This window comes from Hyposmocoma kahamanoa, unplaced genomic scaffold (genome assembly GCF_003589595.1).
Source record: "Hyposmocoma kahamanoa isolate Upper Pololo Valley unplaced genomic scaffold, ASM358959v1 66, whole genome shotgun sequence".
Classification (NCBI taxonomy): domain Eukaryota; kingdom Metazoa; phylum Arthropoda; class Insecta; order Lepidoptera; family Cosmopterigidae; genus Hyposmocoma; species Hyposmocoma kahamanoa.
Genome location: NW_020653854.1, coordinates 25424527 through 25450062, shown reverse-complemented (window position 1 = coordinate 25450062; position 25536 = coordinate 25424527). Strand labels below are relative to the sequence as shown.

General features: G+C 36.9%; 1 protein-coding gene across 1 annotated transcript in view; it reads left to right on the top strand.

Annotated features, from left to right (window-relative positions):
- The window catches only part of LOC113232085 (mannosyl-oligosaccharide alpha-1,2-mannosidase IA-like), a 259877-nt gene that overhangs the window by 230911 nt on the left and 3430 nt on the right, over positions 1-25536 (top strand). The window contains exons 2-8 of the mRNA XM_026466713.1: positions 7705-7923; positions 17513-17692; positions 18798-18900; positions 19664-19771; positions 21211-21438; positions 22906-23044; positions 25030-25174. Coding sequence (XP_026322498.1) covers positions 7705-7923; positions 17513-17692; positions 18798-18900; positions 19664-19771; positions 21211-21438; positions 22906-23044; positions 25030-25174 — 1122 coding nt within the window. The remainder of the gene's footprint in view (positions 1-7704; positions 7924-17512; positions 17693-18797; positions 18901-19663; positions 19772-21210; positions 21439-22905; positions 23045-25029; positions 25175-25536) is intronic.

Sequence of the window (25536 nt, the reverse complement as noted above, 5' to 3'; positions counted from 1 at the left end):
GAATATCATAAAGTTTTTGCTACAATGATATTTACTAAAAATAAATCTTCCAATATAGCGACATCTCTTGGCAGTTTCTGGTAGCTGTAAAGGTACCTCGCCGATTGACGAAACTTATAAGTTTGTCACTGGTGATGCTGACGGCAAAAAAGCCGTTTAAACCATTGACTTAGAAATAAATGGACGACGGGTCTAATACAAAAACCACGAAAAAAATGTCCCAGGTCAACCTATTTAAACATAGTGACATGTAAAGGAATATGAAAAAGCTAAAACGTTGAATTTAAATTGTAATGTCATCGCAGTACTGTCTAATTTTGCTTACTTCGCTATCAGTCGAACAAACGAAGACTAAAGCGTGAATGACGCTCTGTATACGATTTTAACGCCCTATAAGTTCGGACACTTTTTAGCGCGGACTCGACGTCCATATAATTGTAAGTCAATGGTTTAAACTCTTATTTTAAATCAGATTCGTAAGATCTGCTAACTCAGTCTGCAGCTCAGTTGGTAAGAGCGGCAGCCCCGGTGTGGTAACATTAATGTCGTCGTCTTTATTGCAATCTTTTTTTTCTTCAGTATATTACCAGGACATGCAAAACAATTTTTTGCGCTTATAACGCAAAATGAGCCCCTGATGATTTCTTTCACGTTTCTGAAAAGTCACTAAAGGCCCTGAACATGCCGCAGCCCTGTCAATGTCCCGTGGTTCTGAGATTAAAACTTGCTCTCGGCTCCTGTAAAGAGCGTGCCTTTGGCTCGCTCGCCTCCGAGCTGCTGTCAAAATATTTATTCCTCGGCTGCGGAATATTTCGTATTTTCTGCTAAGAATTACTCCCGCGCCAAGCCAAACTTGTTAAATTGAAATTCTTATGAATTAGTATGCCAACTTCAGGGGGTAAAGTTTTCGTTACAAAATATTATTGTTAAACAAAACAACAAACTTTAGGTTTTTTATAAAAATAGTAATACTGTCTTCTAATAAATCTATGCTATGTTTATTAGAAGAGCCGCCCTGAATGACTGAAGAGCTCTCTGTGAAAGATTTCATCCAGGGAGGCACTGCCATCTTATCTATTTCTGCCGCCAAGCAGTAATGTGAGCATTACTGCGTTCCGATTTAGGTTAGGGTGCTGGTGAAATTGCAAGTACATGGGACTTGTCAACTTATGTCTCAGGGTGACGGGCGCAGTGGCAGTGTCCCTAAGATCTTTACGATCTAAAGCTCTGAGTGGCACTGCAGCTGCTGTGGACAGGCGTGCCGCTTACCATCAGGCGCACGGCTCGTTCGTCCCATCACTTGTTATCATAAAAAAACTGTACACAGGCTAGCAATAATTAAAAAAGCATACCTCTTGTCATTTTTTAACTTTGAAGAAGATGTGAACAATACATTCTTAAATTTTTTCCAATTAATTGATGACAAATTTGTGGCTCCAGTGTATCTATCTACCTTGTGTGTCCTCAGTTTTTAACCGACTTCAAAAAAGGAGGAGGTTCTCAATTCGACTGTATGTTCTTTTTTTTTTGTATGTATGTTACGCGATAACTCCGGTATTTGTGAACCGATTTTCATGATTCTTTTTTTGTTCGAAAGGGGGTACTTCCATAGTGGTCCCATTTAATTTTGAAGAAAATCATCAGAAGGTGACCTTTAAAAGTGGCTGTTCACGCATGAAGAATCATTTTTATAAATAGCGCCTAACTTTAATTTAGAAGCAATTATTTTAATGGTTGATTTTGATATTTCTCCAATTCAAGGCGTTTTTCTCTCAATATACTTTGAGTAATGAGAACCGATTTTTATTATCTCCAGTGTCAAGTCCTGTATAGTGGCGAACTAGAGGATATTTCAATAAAACTTAGCAAATAGACGTAATTCCATGTACTTTTGAGGTCGGTTTTTTTAGTACTCTGTACTGGGATTATATCAGTCAATTTCTCTATTGATTTATTTACAACATCGAAACAAGTAATGTCAGTTTTATGGTTTATTCTGTGTCACAACCAAACCAAGCTCATATACTAGATTTAAGACCCGAGTAAGTACATAGAAAAAACGGCTTAAGGGCAGTTTTGCGTTGACCAAATTGACTTTCTCCTGGCCGACCCTTACTTTTCTGGATTGCGCTATTATTGCTAGTTATTGCGGAGAAAGCCTGGTATAAAACCAGATTAAACGTGACTTTGTCAAGAACGCTACGTTTAAGACAGGATTTTGCGTGGTGGTTGAGAAAATTGCTGTCGATGACTGGCCTCGTCTTTTGAAGGCCGGTGTTCTTGCAAATCGAGGTCATTAGATGTTTTAGACTATGATAATGCGACCTCTTTCTTTTTGTCACCTTTTTCTGTGGTTCCTGGCCACCTGCTTTGAAATTTTGAATCGTTCTTTAATTGGCTGCCTCAGTGGCCGAACGGTTACCATCTGCCACGCAGAGGTCCCAGGTTCGATTCCCGGGCCGGGAGAAATGTTTGTATGGCGTACATTTATTTCTCTCGCGAGTTTGGGTGTAATTTGTGGTTGTCTATGTGTGTGTCCATGGCACCCGCGACACAGGGTTTCCCTAGTACGGGGCTATGTTGAGTGTGTGCGTTATTTATTTAAAAAAAAATCCTTTTCTTCGTCATTCTTACTTCTCTTCGTTCCGTCGCCACTCCCTACCAGCACTCTAGACCAGGTTTGCTCGTACTCGGCTTCATATGAAAATCTGACCAGTTATTAACTGCTTATAATATTTGTACAAATATAGGCTCTTTTGGGGTGAGTTCGTTTTTGCCATACCTGTATGTAATTTAAGTAGGGAGTGTTTTCATATGATTGTACCTGTGTTATACCGTTATTTTGTTATGTTACAGCCTTTACCTTTACCTTAAATATCTTACCTTAAATACCTTCCTTCCTTTTCCTGTTCTTTACCTATTTCTAAATGACGTGGACCTAGCCTATCATTTGATTACTCAAAACCGTCTGCCTCAATACCCTTAGTTCACCACGCTAGACGAATGCAGATTGCGTACACCACAGGCTTCTAAAGATTGTGAATTTTCTTTGACGGGCAGGTTTCGTCACGGTGTTTTTCTTCATCGTTAGTGAGATGTATTGCTACTGAACATTGACAAATGTACGTAACTCAGAAATTAAAATCATAGTTGCCATGCAGCCGTAGGAATTCGAATAGTCCACCAATCGAAAAGGAAATTACTGCCTGCGTTGCTGTAAGGTTACCACTTTGGATTCTATTGACAATCGTGGCATGAGGCTTATAGGTGACTCGGAATTAGTGAAGGCGAAGCTGCAAAGCTTTGAACACTGCCGTAAAGTTGCCTGCTTATCGGTATTTTACAGGACATATCACGGAGAGAGTGCGATGGAATCACACGATTAAATTCCACCTTTGCCTTTCCATCATCGGGGGACTAGACGTAGGCTTGAATTCCACCCCTACGTTGTGGATATTACAAAGACTCGCAGGAAGCGTTACGCTTCCACATTTATATGGCGAACGGCCATGGAGTGGAATTCCCTGCCTGCAGACTTGTTCCTTGAACGTTATAACTTGGGCCTTTTCAAGGCGAGAGTGAATAGGCATTATTTAGGTTGCTCCATTATCTGTAGTAGGGGCCTACATTTATTTCTCTCGTGTAATTTGTGGTTGTCTATGTATGTGTTCATGGCACCCGCGATACAAGGCTTCCCTAGTACGGGTCATGAGTGTTTTTAAAATGAAACTTGAAAAGCAACCATTATTCCACGGCCCTGGAACAGTTGTCAATAAAATTGAAGCGTAAATATGTTTATACTTTCATTTAGTATAGAGTATAATAGCTATTTCGTTATTATTATTGACACAAAACTCTCCCAAGATCGATCTATATAGATCGGAGCTAAACAGCCGACCTTACGAAACTTCTCTATTTACCCGTTGCAGATCTTTGTTTTTGTTTTTAACGGAGGAGCCTTTGAAAGTTTTATCTTCACTCAGCCTACCGAAGTACCTTTACAGCTGCCAGGGGCAGACAAGAGATGTCGCTTTATTCATTGCAATATTTATTTTATTGAATATTGTAATTATTTTTGTCATATAGTTTTTTAACGTACTGAAACTTAATCGACATAGAATAAAACCTCGGAAGTTGACATAACATCATTGCATGTTATTGGAGCAAGGAATTGTTAGCGAGTCAAAGTGATTGGTCATTCCCACGAAGTGCAAACACTCGAAACGATTCATTTCTCGCAAACAATTGCCTAATATAACCTCACTTTGTTCAAGATTTACGATTGACTCTGTCCGCGTGAAAATCACGGTAATACGGGACGAAGTGTTGTTACATACTGTAATAAAGAGGTTTATTATGCTTGATATAGTATACTTTATACCGCACGAAGCGTTACGCTGCCTCGTTTGTATAGCGAACGGCTTTCCGTACCTGTAGATTTATTCCATGAACGCTTTGACTTAGACCTTTTCAAGGCATCATTTAGGTGTGCTTGGTCCATCGTCATCGGCTTCAAAATGCTGTACGTGACGAGTCATCCATAGACAAATTTAAAGCACTTTACTGAACAATCAAAAACATCCACTCTCGTTACAAAAATCTGTCTAATTTGTTGACATTTTAAATTAGTTTTCATATACCCATGTACTCTTCTTCGTAGCCTTTCTAAATACACATTTTTACTTGGATTTATTGCACCAAAACATTTTATTTATTTATTTATTTATCTAACAGGAAGATCAGCAGCTTAAAACTAACGTAAATGAAAATAGTAACGACTGAGAGCCAATTATAGATCCTCACAAATAGAAATATAATAAAAAACACTTGGATACACTATTTAAGGTATAAAACAAAACATAACTCACTTTAAGTTAAAGAATTGCCCACTCAATGCTCTCTTTGCCGAAATCGCACTCGTATTAAAAAGATCCAGATCGAATGAATTACACATAATGTTAAAATTGTTACTTGCACGCCACATAAACTCATTTTGCCTATAATTAGTACGAGCGGGTGGTAGAAACAAAAGTGAATTGTTTCTTAAAGATTTAGATGGAACTCTCAATGATATTTCTGATAATAAGTCTGGACAGTCAATTGAGCCCGATGCTATTTTTATTAAAAACATTAGGTCACTAATGTCACGACGCATTTGAAGTGGTAAAAGATGATGCTTTTACAGAGACTGTAATAATCCAAATTTGGCTGGCATACTCTAAAATGCTACGGACAAACGAGCAATACAGTATTTTTATTGTCTTCACCTGTGTAAAATCTTTGACACAGCGCATGATAAATCCTAGGGTCCTAGATGCCTTAGTCACTATACTGTCAATATGCGAGTCAAATAACAATTTAGAGTCATGTAGAACATATTCACAATCATTATTTTCACTTACAGTTACACTTATAATATGTATATTCAAATGCGCACATGCTCTTAAATGTTGAATAGGTTACTATAGTTGCACTATTCACACTTTAAAACATGTATTATTTTGCTGAACAATTTCCCTCCTAGTCGTTTATTAGATCTTTCATTACAACTTAGGGAACTTAGGCACATGCTGAGTCAGCGCCATTTCACTGCTATGATAAAAATGTTTTATTTTTCCTGTTGTATTCAATTTTTATTAGCGTCATACTAGTGAATAAAGTGTTTATCTATCTATCTATCGTCGACATTATCGTCACTTTTGGTGCAATTACAGGCACGTGGGATTTATGTATAATACAATACAATATATTTATTTGCGTTCCACAATGGTATACAAGGTGTTATATAATGGAAAGATCACACATCATGGACCCTTTTGGGCACAACATAATCTCAGTACAGAGTACTAAAAAAAAAGACCTCAAAAGTACGTGGAATTACGTCGATTTGCTAAGTTTCATTGAAATATCCCCTAGTTCGGCACTATACAGGACTTGATACTGGAGATAATAAAAATAGGTATCACTACGACACTACTTAAAGTATATCGAGGGAAAAACGCCTTGAGTTGGATAAATAGCAAAGTCAACTAAATAATTGCTAAAAGTAATTGCTCCTAAATTAAAGTTAGGCGCTATTTATAAAAATGAATCTTCATGCGTGAACACCCACCCTTTGAGGTGGATGATTTCCTTCAAAATAAAATGGGACCACTATGGAAGTACCCCCTTTCCAAAAAAAAAGAATAATGAAAATCGGTTTACAAATACCGGAGTTATCGCGTAACATACATACAAAAAAAAAAAAAAAAACATACAGTCGAATTGAGAACCTCCTCCTTTTTTGAAGTCGGTTAAAAATAGAAGTGAAGAGAGCAAGAGCTATATTCAAATGCAAAACTTTTTGTTAAAGGGTTCTGTTCAAAGGTTTTTTAATATCATAATAGCATTTATTTATTAATAAATCATTTAGTTTTTAAAAAAAATTCTTGTTATGTTCAGTTCATCATAAATTTTTATAGCCATGACATGTGGGCTAGAGGAATGTAGAGTTAATCTTGACATTGGAAGCATTAATCTATTTATGTGACGTAATAAAAATTTTGATGGAATGTCTTGACGGCGCTTAAAAAAATTCTGGTTATTGCGAGCAAATTTACAAATCTCTTATATTTATATTGAAGGGAGCGTGAGTAACTTGTGCTTCTTTTATTTTAATTTATCAACTTATGTCTCAGGGTGACGGGCGCAGTGGCAGTGCCCTTAAGACCTTTTACGCTTTAAAGCTCTAAGTGGCACTGCATTTTATCATCGGGCGTACGACTTGTTCGTCTCGTCATTCGATATTATTTAAAATAAATTCATCAGGTGAAATTTAGGTCAAATGTGGAATATATAAAAAAAAACTATTCTACACGAAGTACACTGGTCGGCGACGAGTGCCGAAGCTGGTTATGACACCCTTCGGCCAACTTCCCTCATGAACGTCGACAGATGTTCGATCGGCACTCTCACCAAAAACGAATTAAAATTTTAACAATAAAAAATTACTTTCTGTCAGACCAAAACACTGCAAGGTTCAATACAGTGTTTTGTAATTTCCCCGGCCAGCAACTTAAATGTTTTTGATACGGATGAAGAACTTTCAAGTGGCTCTTTTGTCCGTTGGCGCAGTCAAAGTCGTCAGCGGCCGCCTGCAGAATATCCTTTATAGAATAAAAAGTTGCTTTGTTTAGTTTAAATGAATAGTGATTAGCGGTGAATTGGTATCTCACTCACTTTGTCATAACCAATACAATCATCAATCCATTATACGTCTTTCACTGCTCATGTTTTCCAAGATTTTCCTTTTAGTTTTTCTCCATCGTTACCGTGAAGTGTTGCTAGCAAATATTGTTAGCAAATATCTCTCTTCTCAAAATTCAGAAAACAGCCGTTCTCCTTTATTAAACAATTTAAAAAAAAGGAGAAGTACTCAATTCAATTGTTTTTTTTTGTGTGTGTAAAATGACGATGATTTATTTTTTTGTTGGAAAGAAGGTATCTGAGTATTTGTCTTATTTAAGTTTCGCGCATTTTCCGTTAACCGATTGCAATAAAACTTGGCAAATAAATGTAATTCCAATAAAAAAAGCCGATAAGCGAACTTTTCAGACTGTGTTTTTAATAAAAAAAAATACAATTATCATTTGGTTCGTACGGCATTTCAATGTCATATTAATCACCCCGAGACCCGACTATAAAACTCGTTTTTATCTTCCCCAGATGATGAGACACGCGTGGAACAACTACAAACTATACGCGTGGGGCAAGAACGAACTGAAGCCAATGTCCAAACGGGCTCATTTGTCAAGCGTCTTCGGGCCGCACGACCTGGGAGCCACGATCGTCGACGGCTTGGACACGCTGTACCTGATGGGCATGATGGACGAGTTCAGAGAAGGCCGAGATTGGGTTGCGGAGCATTTGCATATTAATGAAATCGTAAGTATTCATTTCGGTTCTTAACTATAAGGAAGTCACTACACCTATGGATTTGGAATCGGCTTGAGCCGGAAAAATTTACGACACAGAGATGGCCGCGGGTGCGTTCCGGGCGCGGGATTTTTTGTAATTTACGAGTTCATTTATGAATTCTGCTACACTGCGGCGACCGCGCGTCGTGGCGACTTTGACTAACCGATACCTCCAATAAACATTACGCCAACTGTATTTTTTGGTCATATTCAGTTATTTTTGTAAACAGCCATATTTTTATATACAATTTCGTGAAAAACAAAATGATGAAACAAAAAACAAAATTTGAAAAAATAAAACAAAAGAAACCAATTCAGTGACAAAAAAAAATTAAAAATGAAAATAAAAACATAACAGATCAAGAAATTAAGTTAAACTAAGTTAAATTAAACTGGCGGACCGGGTGCGGGACCAACCCGGGGCGAACGCGAGGCGGATGCGGGCGTGAGAGTTGTATTCCATTGAGTTCTATGTTCTGTGCAACCGTCCACACAGAGCAGTAGCAGCGGGCGCGATCCAGGAGTGGGGCTTTAGCAGGACTTTAGTGAGATTTGACGTTGTATTTTTATATTTAATATGTTTTTATTTAGTTCCAATATGAATTCGACCGAATTCTCTTTTTGTTTTGCTTCCGTAACGCCAATAAAAGCAGAAAATTTCCTTTATCATTAAAATCTGTGTGGAAAATGAAACGTGGCCGCTTGCGGTGTCACACTGGCCGCATTCGGGCCGCTATTCCGAAGCGAACTACGCTCAGGGCTGCTTTTCCTGCTGTACCGCCTCTGTGTGACCTGAGCTTTCGTCCATGCAATAAAAGCAAAAATGATGCTGCGCTACGGGAAGAGAATTACCAGTAGGGTTGCAGCAAGTGGTCGCGAATGCGTGGGTGTTATAGTGAATGCTACAATAAACATTGTATTAACAATCTAGTGGAAATAGTGTCAAGCGGTTTAAATACTAGAACCTTACATCTTACATTATGTACCAACGTAATATGGTCTTCATTCGATACAATTATCAAACGAAATTAGATAAATACGTAGTAAATGCACCTTATTTCAATACAGTAACATTTACTATTAAGTATGATACACACCTTAGAATAATAACGCATAGAAACTAGCCCGCACACGCTAAGTGAGGCAAATTGAAGCGCGCCCAATGGGCCTACACGAGCGGGCGGGCCTTCAGTGCTCAAGGTCAACTTTCACCGAGAACAGATCAAGAATTTTAGCTAAAACTGACGAAATGTGCGGTAAATGAGTGTAAAAATACGTCAGACAAACATAAAATAGATACTAACATCACATTCCACAAGGAAGTAACGCGTTTCAAATTGTATTTTTATATAAATATTCACTAAAACCGAAAATTAACCTACTACTAAAACTAGCCTACATGAATTTGATTTTTGCCTCACTTGTGACAGTTCGTTTGATATGAACTATCATTCTATGCGTTATTATTCTAAGGATACACACAGAGAACGTGTGCGGGTCGGGCGCGTGTCGGGTCGGGAGCACAGCGGGTGTAATTCCGTGTATTCATATGGACACACCCGATGTCAGTGTGTTTTGCGCTTCACTAACGTCAATCTGATAATACTATTTCTGATTATATAAATAGCTAATATGAACTGTTTGCTCTTGTAGTTCCGTTATTCAACACTAGATGACACTGTATTTAATAGTTCTATAGTCAGTAGCTCTTATGGGAATTTACATCCTATATACATCAATAAGTGTTATGACCCACACGGTTTTGTGCTATAGAACATAAACTATAGCTACGAGAGAACACCCCTTCTCATTTCCACTCGTTTTTTACTCTATGATAATAGACTTTTACATAACTTGGTAACCAAGTTGATATTAATTTTTATCGGTGAAACAGAATTCGTTCTTGGCGCCGAATTTGTTCTTCCATTGTTTCGTAGGGATTCTAATTTTCTGGTTTTATTACTTTATTTTTAAAAAAATATGTGTGGAATGAAACTAATATAAAAGTCGTTTTGTCCTTCAATTACGGAAAAATAATTAACGTAGTAATAACTATTGTGTAATAATTGATTGGAGCAGGCTAAAAGAAATCTATTGTTTTAGAATAGAAACGTCTGGATTAAGTATGAAACTAGAAAGGAAATGTTTTTTATCCGCCATGATCTCTTTGTTCTGAAGAATCTTTGACATCGTTACGATATGCGACATACGTAAATAATATAGCCTAGAATTACGACATATTTGTTGTCTTTGTATACGAGTAAAGTGATTGCGTTATATAAAAGAGAATAGTTATATTTGCCAGGAGCGTAGCTGAATAGCCGAATGTTCGGCCAAATTATTCTACCCTGATTAACGCACATACGAAAATTGGCGTCAAAAATAATAAATAATTTTGTACATTGAAAAAAGATACTTTAATTTGCAAATTTATAGTTTCAGTTTATTACTTAATGAAGAAAGTAATTGTTTATTCCACTTCAGTTTGATTAACTTTCAAAAACTTAATTTTAGTTTTTAATTTATTAATTACGAAACTTTTACGTTAACATCATCATTGTACGTTACTATTTATAAATATGAGATAAAGGGAGGTGGTTCTTTCGTTTTCCGAAAGGTGAAACGAGGTAAATAAAAAAACTTATATCTGAGACTCATCCAGTTATTGTTTCCACCATTTATTTAGTGCAGAGTAATATATAATGCAGATTTATTATATCAATATAATGAGATGTACTGTAGTAGACAAGGGTTCTCGAATGTATTGCCGATAAATATGTAGTGAAAATAAATATGAACTAAACAATGATAAAGTTGGTCACGCAATTTCAAATACAATGGTTACTTTATTTTAAAGTACCTGTCCAAAATGTAACATTTTAGGTGCTTTTAAATTTAATTTTCTTAAATAAACTTTGTGGATTATTCTAATTAGTGAATTATTGAAAAATATATTATTACTTTGATATAAATACCTAATGAACATGTGTAATTATTATGATTCTATCAATAGAATTGTAGATAAATAGATTCGCATTCGATATACATTCGTGTACACATTTGCGCGTGTGCAGAGAGCTCCTTGCTGTATGTAGTAGTAGGAAAATAACTTTCGACCGTTGTATAGAGCGTCCGGGTTGTGCTGAGGGCGCGTTCCCATTGCGTTTTTATTTATCGTTAGACGACTGTCGAGTCTAGCCTGTTCCCATATCACGACTATCCGTCATGACTGTGTTGTGGATGTTTATTTTATCATTGTCGTAACGACTGTCGTGTCTAGCTGTTCCCACTATATATTGACGACAATTTATCGGTTCACGGCAGCCGCCTTGTCGTTTATACGACAGAATCGTTTGAAGGTGCGATTGCGATTATCTGTCGGTACATTTTTATCGTGACTTTTTATTTATCGCCGGACGACTGTCGTTCTAGCTCTTCCCATTGTTGCGACAGTCTGTCGTCGTAACGTCAAATAAGTAAACGTCTATCGTAAACGACAGTTAATCGTGTTGTTCTATGTGTGAACAACTTCATTTAAATTATATAAGCCACGACACTTTAAACTGCACGACTATCTGTCGTCACGACATAATGGGAACGCGCCCTAAAGGTTGAACATGTCTTTTGTAGAAAACCAAGCAGTGATATGAGCATTGTTAGAAGCTGGTGAAATTACAGGCGCATGGGACTTCTCAATGCTATGTCTCAGGGTGACGGCCGCAATGCAATGACTCTCAGATCTTTGCTAGTTTAATCTCCGCGAGACATTGCATCTGTTATGGATAGGCAAGACGCTTACTACCAGGCGCACGACTTGTCTAGACACTTGAGATCATAATAATTATAACTTTTTTTTTTCTTTTTTTTTATTTTTTTTTATTGCGACTCGACAAAATGACTGCACCGCGCCTGATGGAAAGTGCGAATACAGTCCAGAGATGAGAGTAACGGATGGAAAACACAAATATCTTCACTCCGTCACTATCATTTTGCCGGTCTGGCCAAATGCACTGGATGTACACCAACTGATCCCTGAACGCGATTCGCAAAAGCGTTTCACTGTGGAGGGTTTTCCGCCGTGTGTACTGTGGTCGCTATCCAGTCGGCACAGAGCCTACCACAATGCTAAGCAGATGGACACTTGTGACGCCCTCGGTCGCCTCTTACGACCCCCACGGGCATGTATGGGGAGGCGACAATGTATTCTTAAGCCGTCGCCCCACGGCTAAAATATAATAACTAAAAAAAACCGACCTCAAAAGATCGTGGAATTACATTTATTTGCCAGGTTTTATTGAAATCGGTTATCGGAAAGTGCGCGAAACCGGATTCATCCCCTAGTTTGCCACCCTTAGAGGTGGAAATTGTTTCATAAAATTTAAATGGGACCAATACTGAGGTACCCTGAGTCCAACAAAAAAAGAATCATCGAAATCGGTTTCTCAAATGCGGCAGTAATCGTGTAACCAACAAAAATAGTACAGTCGGTTAAAAACATAGGCCCTCTTACAAATGTGGGTCGTACCTGCAGATGTTTGCAACGGATATGAGTAATACGTGGTCAATTGGAGGTGCCCTCTTTCGAGAGTGGGCTAATGGAATGGTGCGCAGTGGGTTCTGACGATTAGTGAATTAAGGACATTGCATGTTTGATTTTGTCCTAATTATTGCAGAAGGCACGTGTTTTAGACCAAAAAGAAACAGTGGTGTAGTAGGAATTTGTTTGCTTTTAAAATGGAGTCACTACTTTTTTAATGGGATAATGTTATTTAATCCTCAAAGATATAAATGACTTATTATGCACTTTTTTAAATAAACGATGTTTTTTTATGTTTGATATATCAGTGCCTCCAGTGCCTTTTGTTTTTATTGCACTATTGGCTTCAGCATGTCCGATAACATAACATATCATATACGACATCTCTCTAGCAGTCTCCTAACGCCGTTTTCTTATTGCACTAAGAGCACTCACTGTTTTTAAAGGCATAATTTTAGTTATCAGGCATATTTTATGAGTCTAAAGGTACAAGTGTTCTCAACTCAAAAAATACATGCATGTTTAACGAATAAGTACAGATATATTTTTACATAAAAACACTTTTGATATTGGTCCTTATTCTAGAGTGTACATAAAGGTATAACTGAGCATTCCGTTTGTTCCACTGGACACGATTGGTCATACCCGCGACTATAGCGTGTTGCTATTGGTTAATAGTTCGCAACAGAAAACTAGTCGTTTTATTCCTTTAACGATTTTATGTATTTTATCCATGTGGTTAGTATCATAATATTATTATAACCATAGAACAGTCGCAGTTATTACGTTAAGCATTCACAAACAAGGACGCAATTCGAAAAAAAACTTAAAAAATATGTAGAAAATCTGACTGAATGTTTAACCAATACCCATTAAACGAAAGCTTAAATATATGTCTAAAGCTAGAAATCATAAAATCTACTAATAATAAATTCGAACAATCAATAAAAATATGTTTTTTTTTGCCTCTCCTGAAAAGTGTCGATTTTGAGTTATTCCCTTTTTCACCGGAGGCACTGATATTATTATTGCATATTAGATGATGCAGTTGAAGTCTCAACTGCAAGCAGTTGAGTTTCGACTGCATGCAGTTAATGCGTGAAGTCGTTATCAACTGCATGCAGTCGAGGTCTCGGCACGGAATCAATCTGTTAGCAGCTTTAGATCGAAAAGAATTTTCGTGTGAATCTTTATGTCTATTTATTCTTAATAACAAGATTTGTAACTTACAAGCAATGAACAGAATATAATATAATGTAATGGTAAGAAAAATGGTAATAGAAATGCATAACGTCGGGGACAGTGCAATTACGCGTAAGTAGCATTGGATGATGAGTTTCGGTGATTTAGTGGCCAAACCAAATCCGCGTAAATATGAAAAAAAGCGTGGTTTATCTATTGTTATCAATCCGTAGACAACATAAATTAATGCTCACTGTGCAAAAAATAAAGTCGGAGCCGTTGAAATAACAAAATAATAACGTTAAATCCCTCTCCTGCAAAATTTGGTTTAGTGCTGATACGCGCCATTTACTAATACTATCCCCGACGATAAGTATATGTTTGTCAAAACAAATAGTAACTGGTAGTTTTGAATCTAAGAAAAAGAATTAACTAAACACTTATTGTATCGTATTGATTTACTGATAATGTTTTTATCTACAACCACTTATAGATAGAAATGTACTAATATTTAACGCAGTTATCAAGAAAGACGATAAAGACTCGTCTTTGTTAAGTATAAAAATATAACTATAAACAATTAAAACCAGCTATCATGGACCAAAAAGTCTAGAGGACTGGTAATCTCCATACAACGAGACGGTAACTCTGAAAATCACCAATTAAAACAGCACAAAATTTTAAATTTTTGGTTAAATGTATGAAAAACATATATAATTTACACGGACAGCCATTAAATTTTAACTTATTACTAGTTTTTACTGAAGGTACGTTATTACTTAGTGTACAAGTTGGTGCAGCAAACGAGCAACTAGCCAGGTGAAGACTGAAGATCAGCAATGCTGAGTCTTTAAACTTGTTGTCCACATCACTCAATTGTTTTTTTTTCTATTCGTTTTTTAAGTATTGTGTTCATTGTTTTGTGGAGAAATAAATACCTTTTTATTTTTATTTAAAAAGATCAAAATTATAACTAGATGGCGCTGTTCCTATTGATCCTGGAAGTAGTTTATATTCTGTAAATTTTTAATTTTAAATTTAAATTTAAATTTTTAAATTTAACTGCCTCCGTGGCCGAACGGTTACCATGCCGGACTGCCACGCAGAGGTCCCAGGTTCGATTCCCGGGCCGAGAGAAATATATGTATGGCCTACAATTATTTCTCTCGTGAGTTTGGGTGTAATTTGTGGTTGTCTATGTGTGTGTCCATGGCACCCGCGACACAGGGTTTCCCTAGTGCGGGGCTATGTTGAGTGTGTGCGTTATTTATTTATTTATGTAAATGGCCTTCGATATCTATTAATTCCAATTCAAAAATAAGAATTAAGTTTTTTCCTTGTAATATAATATAACTATAATTATAATATAATATAATATAATATAATATAACAAATATAATATAACGCACGCACTAAACATAGCCCTACACTAGGAAACTCTGTGTCGCGGGTGCCATGGACACACACATAAACAACCACAAACCACACCCCAAGTCACGAGAGAAATATAGGCCATATTTCTCCCGGCCCGGGAATCGAAGCTGGGACCTCTGCGTGGCAGTCATGGTAACCATTCGACCCCAGAGGCAATTGCATTATATTATTCAAATGTTGACCATGAGCTAAATGTGTAAAAAGCAAATATGCGTGTCAATAAACGGTATTGTGTATTAGAAACTAATTTATAAATTAACCTTTACTAATTTGAATAGATGGCGCAGATCTTAAAAGAATTCAGTGTCCATAAAAATCAGTGCATTAAGCGCCATCTAGTTGATTTTAAATAGAAAACCACCAAGGGACTCAGACATATAGCCAACCATCCCCAGCTACTTGAAATGGACCGGTCGTCCAATCTGAACTTCGGCAGATACATTGAATCCATGGCCAAAAATGCAGCCAAGAAGCTTGGCATCCTTTCCAAGGTGAGGCGTTACTTCACACCGGGACAGTTGCTTCAGCTGTACCAAGCACAAGTCCGGTCGTGTATGGAGTACTGTTGCCACCTTTGGGACGACTTTGCTACATGCCAACTGGCCACCTTGGATTCAATTAACAAGCGTGCCAAGAAGCTTATAGGTGAGGGAATTACACGACTTAATTCCTCCTTCCCCTTTCCATCATCGGGGCACTAGGCGTAAGCTTGGATTCCACCCCTATGTTATGGATATTCCAAAGATTCGCAAGAAGCGTTACGCTTCCACATTTATATGGCGAACGGCTATGGAGTGGAATTCCCTGCCTGCAGAATTGTTCCCTGAACGTTATAACTTGGGTCTTTTCAGGCGAGAGTGAATAGGCGTTATTTAGGTGTGCATGCCCCGTCGTCGACCTCATCGCCACTTTCCATCAGGAGATGAGGTCAAATGTACACTTACATTTGAATTTAAAAAAAAATATATATTTACTAAAATAACGGTTATCCGTTACTTTAGTTAATCTAGTGGATTTGTTTATCATCACTAGAAATTAGAGTAATTTTGATCAATTGCAGCTGGTCTAATGTAAAACAAAATAAGTTACAAAAATAGCTATTTGGCGCTCGTGACGACATCTGGTGTACCATTAGGTACTAAATACCCAACTACGCTGTCTTGTGTCGCTACTAGTTCCTAGTCCTAGTCCTCTAGAGCTATTGGACCTTGGTAACTATACATTCGATAATGCCATTTTTTGTGTATACAAACCCTTATACCTAAATGGAATTCCGTTATGACTCAAAGACCAAACCATAGGCAGAGTATATTTACGTAAACGATAAGTGTACACATAGAGTGGACAACACCTCTCTCTGAAATCCTGGGATGATGATAATAATAATATTAACAATGTACCGGACAATCACACCAATTACCTGGTCTCAATCCAAGGAACTCCCTGTACTATGAGAACCCGTGCAGCGAATTTCACTCCAGGGCCCTACCTAGGACACTCATGTTAGAATTAATTAAGAAAAAGTTCATTTCCCGAAGTGGTCTTACTAGACCCGGGAACTTCTGATCCAGAGGGTCTACTCCCGTACCGTACATACATACAGTTTTGTAGCAGTAGAGCTCCTTGTGGAAGAGTTCGTCCAGGGAAGGACTGCCACCTTAAGTGTAGCAGGTAAGGGTGCTGGTGAAAGTACAGGCACATGAGACTCGTCTACTTATGTCTCAGAGTGACGGGCACAGTGGCGATGCCCCCAAGATCTTTTGCGATTAAAAGCTCTGAATGGCACAGCAACTGTTGTGGATAGGCGTGTCGTGTACCACCAAGCGCACGAATTATTCGTCCCGCTGTCGCTTGATATTATAAAAAAACCAGTTGTTGTAAAAACCAAAAACAAAGTTCTGCTACGAGCACAGAAAAATTCGTAAGGTCTTGTAATTCGTTCCGTAGCTCAGTTGGGAGTGCGTCTAGCACGGTTTGCATGAAGTTCGAGTCCTTTTGGATCGAAGGAACTTTTCTTTGTGTTTGATCTTTTTATTAATAATTGTAACAAACTAGTGGAGTAATTTCACAAAAAAATTGTTAAATATCATGGAAGTAAATAAACTTAAAAAACACAAAAATAGTTACATTTTTTATTACAAAACTATTCTTCTAAATCCACTACCATTATTAAATAATTACTAGTTACATAACAAAAATGTAGAACAAAATACATTACAATAATTCCGAGTTTTAGAGGTAGGTAATTATCAACTCCATGTGTATTACTTCCTTGAAGTTTATGTAAATACCGCTCTACCCATTCCGCGCTGCCTTGACGCTTTAAATTCCGAACAAAGCGAAATAATGCCACCGCGCCCAGTGTGTACATTTCCTAAGATCTGTGTAACCTTTTACATTTCAGGATTCTGAGCTGTCAGTGTTCGAGACGACGATCCGCTTCGTGGGCGGGCTGCTAGCGTGTTACGCTCTCACGGGTGACTCCATGTTCAAAGACAAGGCTGCTGAGGTAGCTGACGCCTTGCTGCCGGCCTTTGAGACTCCCACTGGACTACCTTATGCCCTCATCAATCCTTCTACTAAGGTATGTTTGTAAACCCTGCTGTGAAGTGTATTAATATAATAATAATGTATTAATAACCTTCTAAGGCCCCGTGTACATCAAGAAGTATATAATGCTTATTTCTGCCGCCAAGCAGTTATGTCAGCATTACTGTGTTCCGGTTGAGTGCTGGTGAAATTAAAGGCACATGGGGCAACTTATTTCACAGGGTGTCGGACACAGTGGCAGTGACACTGCAACTGTTGTGGACAGATGTATCGCTTACCATCAGGCGAACGTTTCGTTCGTCCCGTCACTTACTATTATAAAAACCTAGCAAGCAGATCGGAGTCCCATCAATCCCCTATCATTTCAAGAACTCTGTTTGAGCTCTCTCGCACTCTCTCTCTTACACTCGCGTCGGCAAACATGCCCGACGCACTGCGGTAGCGAGGAAGACCTAAGTAAAACTGACCCATAGGCTACTTGTATAGAATATCTGACAGTATGCTTTATAAAGCGTTATTTTGATTTTTTTACACATTACAGTTATAGTGGTACCCAGAGCTTTATATTGCAAAGATCTGAGGGGCACTGCCAAGCGCTCGTCACCCTGAGACATAAGTAGACGAGTCTCATATGCTTGTAATTTCACCAGCATCCTTAACCTTCAAAACCGGAACACAGTAATGCTGAAATTACAGCATGGCGACAGAAATAAGTAAGGTGGCAGTGCTACCCTGGACGAACTTTTTACACGAAGCTCTACTGCTAGCTACTACATATTTAGTCTATAATCAAAGTCTAAGCTACTCAAAATTTAAGGTACTGCTCGTTCACTGCGCCGACTTCCCCGAGAAGAACGAGCAAGAAACTCTAGGGATTGCTCTTTTCAAATAAACGTAAATGCTATGGAATACACTTTGAATCAAATTTGTGTGGATTCTGGAGCCATGTCGTCTTTCCATACATCTTTATCTAACACGTAGTCTACAATTTTGTAATATGACTTGTACATTAAAATACTTTTAATCTAAATTTTAAACTTAATATATGCTCTGGAATATTGTAAAAACTTATATTTTAATTTTATGCGCTGCAGTCGTGTTTTATATGCCGAAGTGAATAAATAAATAAATTGTTCTAGGCAAGCCGGCAATACCACTGGGCTGGTCCTAACAGCATTCTCTCAGAAATCGGCACTCTGCATTTGGAATTCACTTACTTAACCGACATTACAGGAAACGAGGGTAAGTGTCTTCTTGGCTATTAACATTTAGATTTGCCACGAACAGCATTTTGCACTCACATAATAAAGTGAAGTTGTTTTAAAAGTAACATTTTTGAGATGCTGACAATATAAAATTTATTGGATATTACGATGTTTTATCATAATGTTATTCTTTTTTTTTTGTAAAACTACTCTAGTTTGTTACAATAAAAACAAAGGTCAAACACTAAGAAAACATTCCTTCAATCCGGCTGACAGAGCGTAAGCCACGGTATACTGAAGACGCTAGTTCGAATGTATTCCTATCGAAGGAATTATTTGTAATGTTCGATCTCTTTATTAATAATTACCGACTTAAAAAAACGTACGAAATAAAAGTAATAAATAATTATTATTTTTATTTTTTATTTATTATCGTTTTTCATATCAAATACATTTGTGTTGTATTTGACTTTTTAAATTTGTTTTGTCAGTTTCTCAAAAGTTCTTTTTTCTATAACGTCAGTTTATTTATAATCCAGTGTGCGATTTAAATTGCCAGTATTTGTTTAATATTGTTATTATTGTAATATAAAGAAGAAGAATTAAATATAAAGAAGAGAAGAATTTCTTTGATCCGAGTCAACTCGATTACTTTGTTTTTGTTCGATTTTTGTATTAATAATAATAATTTGTTTAAATAAAATTCGTATCTAATAGAACATTTTGAAAAATGTTCGCAACGTTTACATTTGACGTTAGCTAAAGCTCATTTTGCCTAATTGTTATTTCACGTATTCCAGTGTACAAAGAGAAGGTGGACCGTATCCGGCAGGTGCTGAACGACATCGAGAAGCCGGGAGACCTGTACCCCAACTACATCAATCCGCGCTCTGGACAATGGGGACAGCGTGAGTACTGTCAATCTTAGATTATACGACTATAAATTGTGCTTAAAGGCGAGGTCTTTGAAGCTAAATTTTAGGAGGTGAGGTATGGGGAGTCGCCGCCCAGAAAATTAATATAAAGAAAATAAGAATAGGCGGAGAAAATTTGACACAGATCCGACGTGACAATCGCCCGATGGCGACTGACGGGGCAGCGTGAATTTAATAATTACAGGGCTTCAGTTGATAACCAAAACATAGTAGGTTCTCTGTAGCACCTCTTTATAAAAATTATGTGCGAAATTACATAATTTTATGCTGTAATAATTCGTTTCAGGCTTTTAATTTTGCCTGTTTTCAGGATTTTATATGTTCGGATAAAGTACATCTTATTGTGTAACATATTAGCACATTCTTTAGAGAACATCCTTAGGTGTATGGTACGTTTTTGTAAGACCATTATTTAATATTTAAATATCTAAATAATTTGATTTAGCAAAACAGTTAGGGTCGTATTCCAGAACTCTACTCAATGCTCAAGTCAGGATTTGAGCAGACTTGAGTATGATTTCAAGCACTGGAAATACGACCCTAATGGCAAGGACTTGGGTATGATTTCTAGTGCTTTGAATCATACTCAAATCCTGACTTGAGCATTGAGTAGAGTTCTAGAATACGACCCTTAATCTCGCTTCCCCTCCGGTGACCCGCCTTAAATCCAGTCGTATACCACGTCTGAGCAGACTGGTATTCCAGGCTTCTGTGTATCGAGCGAAATCGCGCGTAGGCATTATATTAGACTTTTGATCTTTATGGTAAGTCCCAAAATGCTTTTGACTTTTTACATGGCTCTTTCTTTGAGAATTTGCTTCGTCATCGGTCCTTATCGTCTTCAAGAAAAGGAGGTTGTCGAAGTCGAAACCAACTTCTTGCAGGCGAGGTCTGGGCTGCGTGAAGTTGATTACGGCTTCAAGCATTAACTGATCTTTTAGCAACTTTAGGTTTTCGCGATTGTTACACATAGGTAATGAAACTATTTTTCCGGATTTGAATCATAAATGAAACAATTTGTAAAACATAATATAGCGTAAATTGGAATGTTCTTTGGAAAATTTAAAAATAACGTATGTAATTAATAACGTTTGTAAGTATACTGAAAATTAGGGTGGTTTGCATTAATATTTCATATAACTGGTTGATTACTTTACCACCTCAGTGAAGCGTCACCTGCAAAGGGCGTTGAAAACCGAAACGTTGGTTTGTTTGAAAAAAATAAATATACGCGATTTAAATCCCATTTCCTGAAAATGTAATTCAAGATCATATTATTATACATACATCATAAATGTTGTTGAAAAAGTGCTTTCTTCGTGCTTTTGAGTTCAACGATAAATTTTGTGTATCTACTTGGGTATCATTGGTTTGGTGACCCCGTACTTATTTTTTATATAATAATATTCCAGGTCACGTATCCCTTGGCGCTCTCGGCGACTCTTTCTACGAGTACCTGCTGAAAGCGTGGCTGATGTCCGGAGAGACCGACGACCAAGCGCGCATTATGTTCGACACCGCGATGCAAGCCGCGCTCGATAAGATGCTGCGCGTCTCTAACTCTGGCCTGTCCTACTTAGCCGACTTGAAGTCCGGCAGAGTGTTTGAGGAGAAAATGGATCATTTGTCTTGCTTTTCCGGTAAGTGACTTAGAACTACTTACATATTTAACCAACCAACCGCCAGTTACTGTCTTTTGTTTCCATTGACTTACAAATAAATAGACGACGGGTCTAATACAAAAATCACGAAAAAAATGTCCCAAGTCAACCTATTTAAACGTAGTGACATGTAAAGGAATATGAAAAAGCTAAAGCGTTGAATTTAAATTGTAATGTCATCGCAGTACTGTCTAATTTTGCTTGCTTCGCTGTCAGTCGAACAAACGAAGACTAAAGCGTGACGTGAATGACGCTCTGTATACGATTTTAACACCGACACTTTTTAGCGCGGACCCGACGTCCATATAATTGTAAGTTAATGTTTGTTTCAAAGTTTTTGACCCAAAAGAACAATTGGCGAACTTCCATATAAATTTTCGTTGACATGATTTGTATGCGTTTATGTAAACTATGTGAAAATATAGAGTTTAAATTCTTGACAAATTTGGTTTTGGGTTTACTATTCTGAGAAGTCTGGAATTAAATATATTCCAGTTTCAAGTTTTGGAGGTGTATTATTATCTCAAAATAAGCAAGAAGCCTTAACAAGGTTAATAGAAGCTGAATGATGCCGCGGGTTTGTGAATGGCGAAAGTTTACAGGAAAATATTTTTTATAAGGTATGGTCAAAAGGCATGAAGTTAAGCCATAACAAAAGAAAATTGAGTTCATATATACCTTGCAGTGGTAACTTAGGCACAAATTATTTTTTTTTATGAAACATGCCATATTTTGTCCCTGATGTCAGGAACTTTTTTGTCAGTTTTACCACTGTTGCCAAGACCTGGCCTGTAAAGAAACCTGAAAAGTTAGTTAGTTAAGTTTGCTGCAAAAGTTACACTTACCTACTAACTGTAAATTATATGTACACGCCTAAATCCTAAAAATAGTATGTTCGAGAAAAATCAAAGTGTGACCAGTAATTGATTGATTTGATTTTGTTTGTGTTATCTCTGAGTTACTTTTTTGTCTAATTTGATTCAACTATTTTGGATTTACACTAAGAAATATAGTTGAATTTAATAAATTTAATAATAAATCTTAACGTCCTCAAAAGTTACAAAGATTGCCTGAATGTAAATGACATATTAATCGAGTAAGTCAAAAGTTACCAAAAATGTGAGAAGTGTGGTAACATTTCTGGCAACACTGGCTGTTGCTCGCAATTACGAAACGCCCATATTTTGTGACAATGTACCTTAATGATTAAGTAATCGTATGCTACAATTTGTTTATAAATATGTTATTTCATTTCTAATTCTAAATTTTGTCGATTCAAGGATTTCTTTAAATTAAGTCATTAGGTCTGAAGATTCCTGAAGACCTTTTGAGATAGCGATCTTTTGAGTGTCAGCGGACACTTCTGTGTAATTTAGACAGAATATTTCTCTAACCAACTTGAATCTGTAACTCACAATTATAAACTGTTGTTATTTGCAATTTCAGGCGGCATGTTTGCTCTAGCCTCAACGACATTGAAGAACACATTATCTGAACGCTACATGGACGTGGCGCGCAAGCTGACGCACACCTGTCACGAGAGTTATGCTAGATCTGAGACCAAACTCGGGCCTGAGGCTTTCAGGTAATAATATTTATGTAATATAATAACGCACACACGCACACACTCAACATAGCCCCACACTAGGGAAACCCTGTGTCGCGGGTGCCATGGACACACACATAGACAACCACAAATTACACCCAAACTCACGAGAGAAATAAATGTAGGCCATACAAATATTTCTCCCGGCCCGGGAATCGAACCCGGGGACCTCTGCGTGGCAGTCCGGTATGGTAACCGTTCGGCCACGGAGGCAGTTAAAATATACATACATATTGTAGAATGGCGAATAGGCCTACACAAGGTGATTACAATCGGTTTACTTGGTTAATCGTGACGCAACAAATGGAACGCCTGATAATTTGTTCCGACGAAATGAATTGAAAATCGCAAAGTTTATATAGTCTGTCTTTTTTGAAGACCGAGTAAAATTTTCATTATCGATTGAATAATGGTCACGTTTAATGAATAAATAGCCGTACTTGTTTCATGTGAATCGTTCTAAACCCTTATTCATCCTATTACTGAGCCCAAGTTCATTTAAATTGTCAATTTTTGTATATTCACACATACACTGTATGTATAACTATGTTTATGAAAAACATAAAGTGGAGACATATTTTAAAAGTTTTTAACCGACTTCAAAAAAGGAGGAGGTTCTCAATTCGACTGTAAGCTCTTTTTTTTTCTTTTTTCTTTTGTATGTATGTTACGCGATAACTCCGGTATATGTGAACAGATTTTCATGATTCTTTTTTTGTTGGAAAGGGGGTACTTCCATAGTGGTCCCATTTCGTTTTGAAGAAAATCATCCACCTTTAAGGGTGGCTGTTCATGCAGGATTCATTTTTATAAATAGCGCCTAACTTTAATTTAGGAGCAATTATTTTAATGGTTGATTTTGCTATTTCTCCAATTCAAGGCGTTTTTCTCTCAATATACTTTGTGTAGTGAGAACCGATTATTATTATCTCCACTGTCAAGTCCTGTATAGTGGCGAACTAGGGGATATTTAAATAAAACTTAGCAAATAGACGTAATTCCACGTACTTTTGAGGTCGGTTTGTTTAGTACTCTGTACTGAGATTATTATTCATTTTAATTCCATATAGATAATCATATCTGCCTGTTCTTGTTAAAATGTTTGTGAATAGAACATGATCTCGATACTAGTTGCTCAACTATCAAAATAAGATAAAAGAAGGCAATAACGCAATTAGTAATTATTAGAGCGCCGTAACTTTGACAATTCAGTAATTTTTGGCAAAATTTTATCTTCTTTCACAATCTATCGATAAAACTATCGACAACAACTACATAACTATTTAAAATTTTATGAAAACTGCCAACTCTACAAATGTCATTGTACTCCGTCTCCAAAAAAGACAGACTATAGTAAAATATTGCCTATACAGCAACTGCCTCTATCACTCCTATGGAAAAATATCATATTTCGTATCGTTTTATTTTTATACGCGAAGTTGTGCGACAGTTCAACTCGATTAAGATCGAGTTATGAGAAAGTTACAGTTTTACAGCGTTATTGCTTTACGATAAGAAATAATAATACTACAAATGTGACGTTATAACATTTGTCAATTTATTTCCTATGATACAAAGGCTTCAAAGGCATTTCAAGAATGAATTTAGAATCACTGTGATTCTCCTTGCAGCTATTTTTACTTATAATTTTTATGCATCTGGTGCAGTCTAACCAGTCACAAAAATGGGGTATATAATAGTACATTTATTGTAATAAAAATAATTGTAGGAGTCTGGTCTTGTTTAAAAAAAAAATTGATAAAACACAATTGAAATGTAATTTTTATAACAAATTCCAATATTGTAGAATGTCGTATCGTATCGATCGTCGTATCATCAATGGTTATGGCATTCTGGTTTTAAATAATGATGTCATGAACTCGATTAGTATTAGTTTTTCATGAATATAAAGACAGTGAATTGTTCTTGCGTTTTCTACAACTAGCTTGTCTTTCCTTTTCTAGATTTACGGGTGCAGTGGAGGCGCGTGCACAAAAGAGCAATGAGAAAGTGTACCTTTTGAGACCAGAGACCTTCGAGAGTTACTTCATCATGTGGAGACTTACTAAAGATCAGAAGTATCGTGATTGGGGATGGGAGGGTGTGCAGGTATGGACTATCTTGTGAATATTGTTGCATGTGGTATGGCTGAACGCATCAATTGTTCGTCGATACGTCGGGCATAAAAACCGGTTAATTTTCTGAACTGGTTTGAATTCAATTACTCCTAACGAAATGTTAGCGGTTTGGGTTCCGGCTATCGGTAATTTAAACAGTTATTTATTATATTTGCCGGTTTTTTGCAATAGTTTATTTCTTTATTAAAGATTTACCAACATTTAATTGGATTGTTACAATCTTAATAATAAATTTATCAAACAGTTATAGGTAAATACCACTTGCAATTAGTAAAGAGACTATAAAATTAACAACGTAATTTAACAACAAATCAAGTAAAAGGAAAATCAATA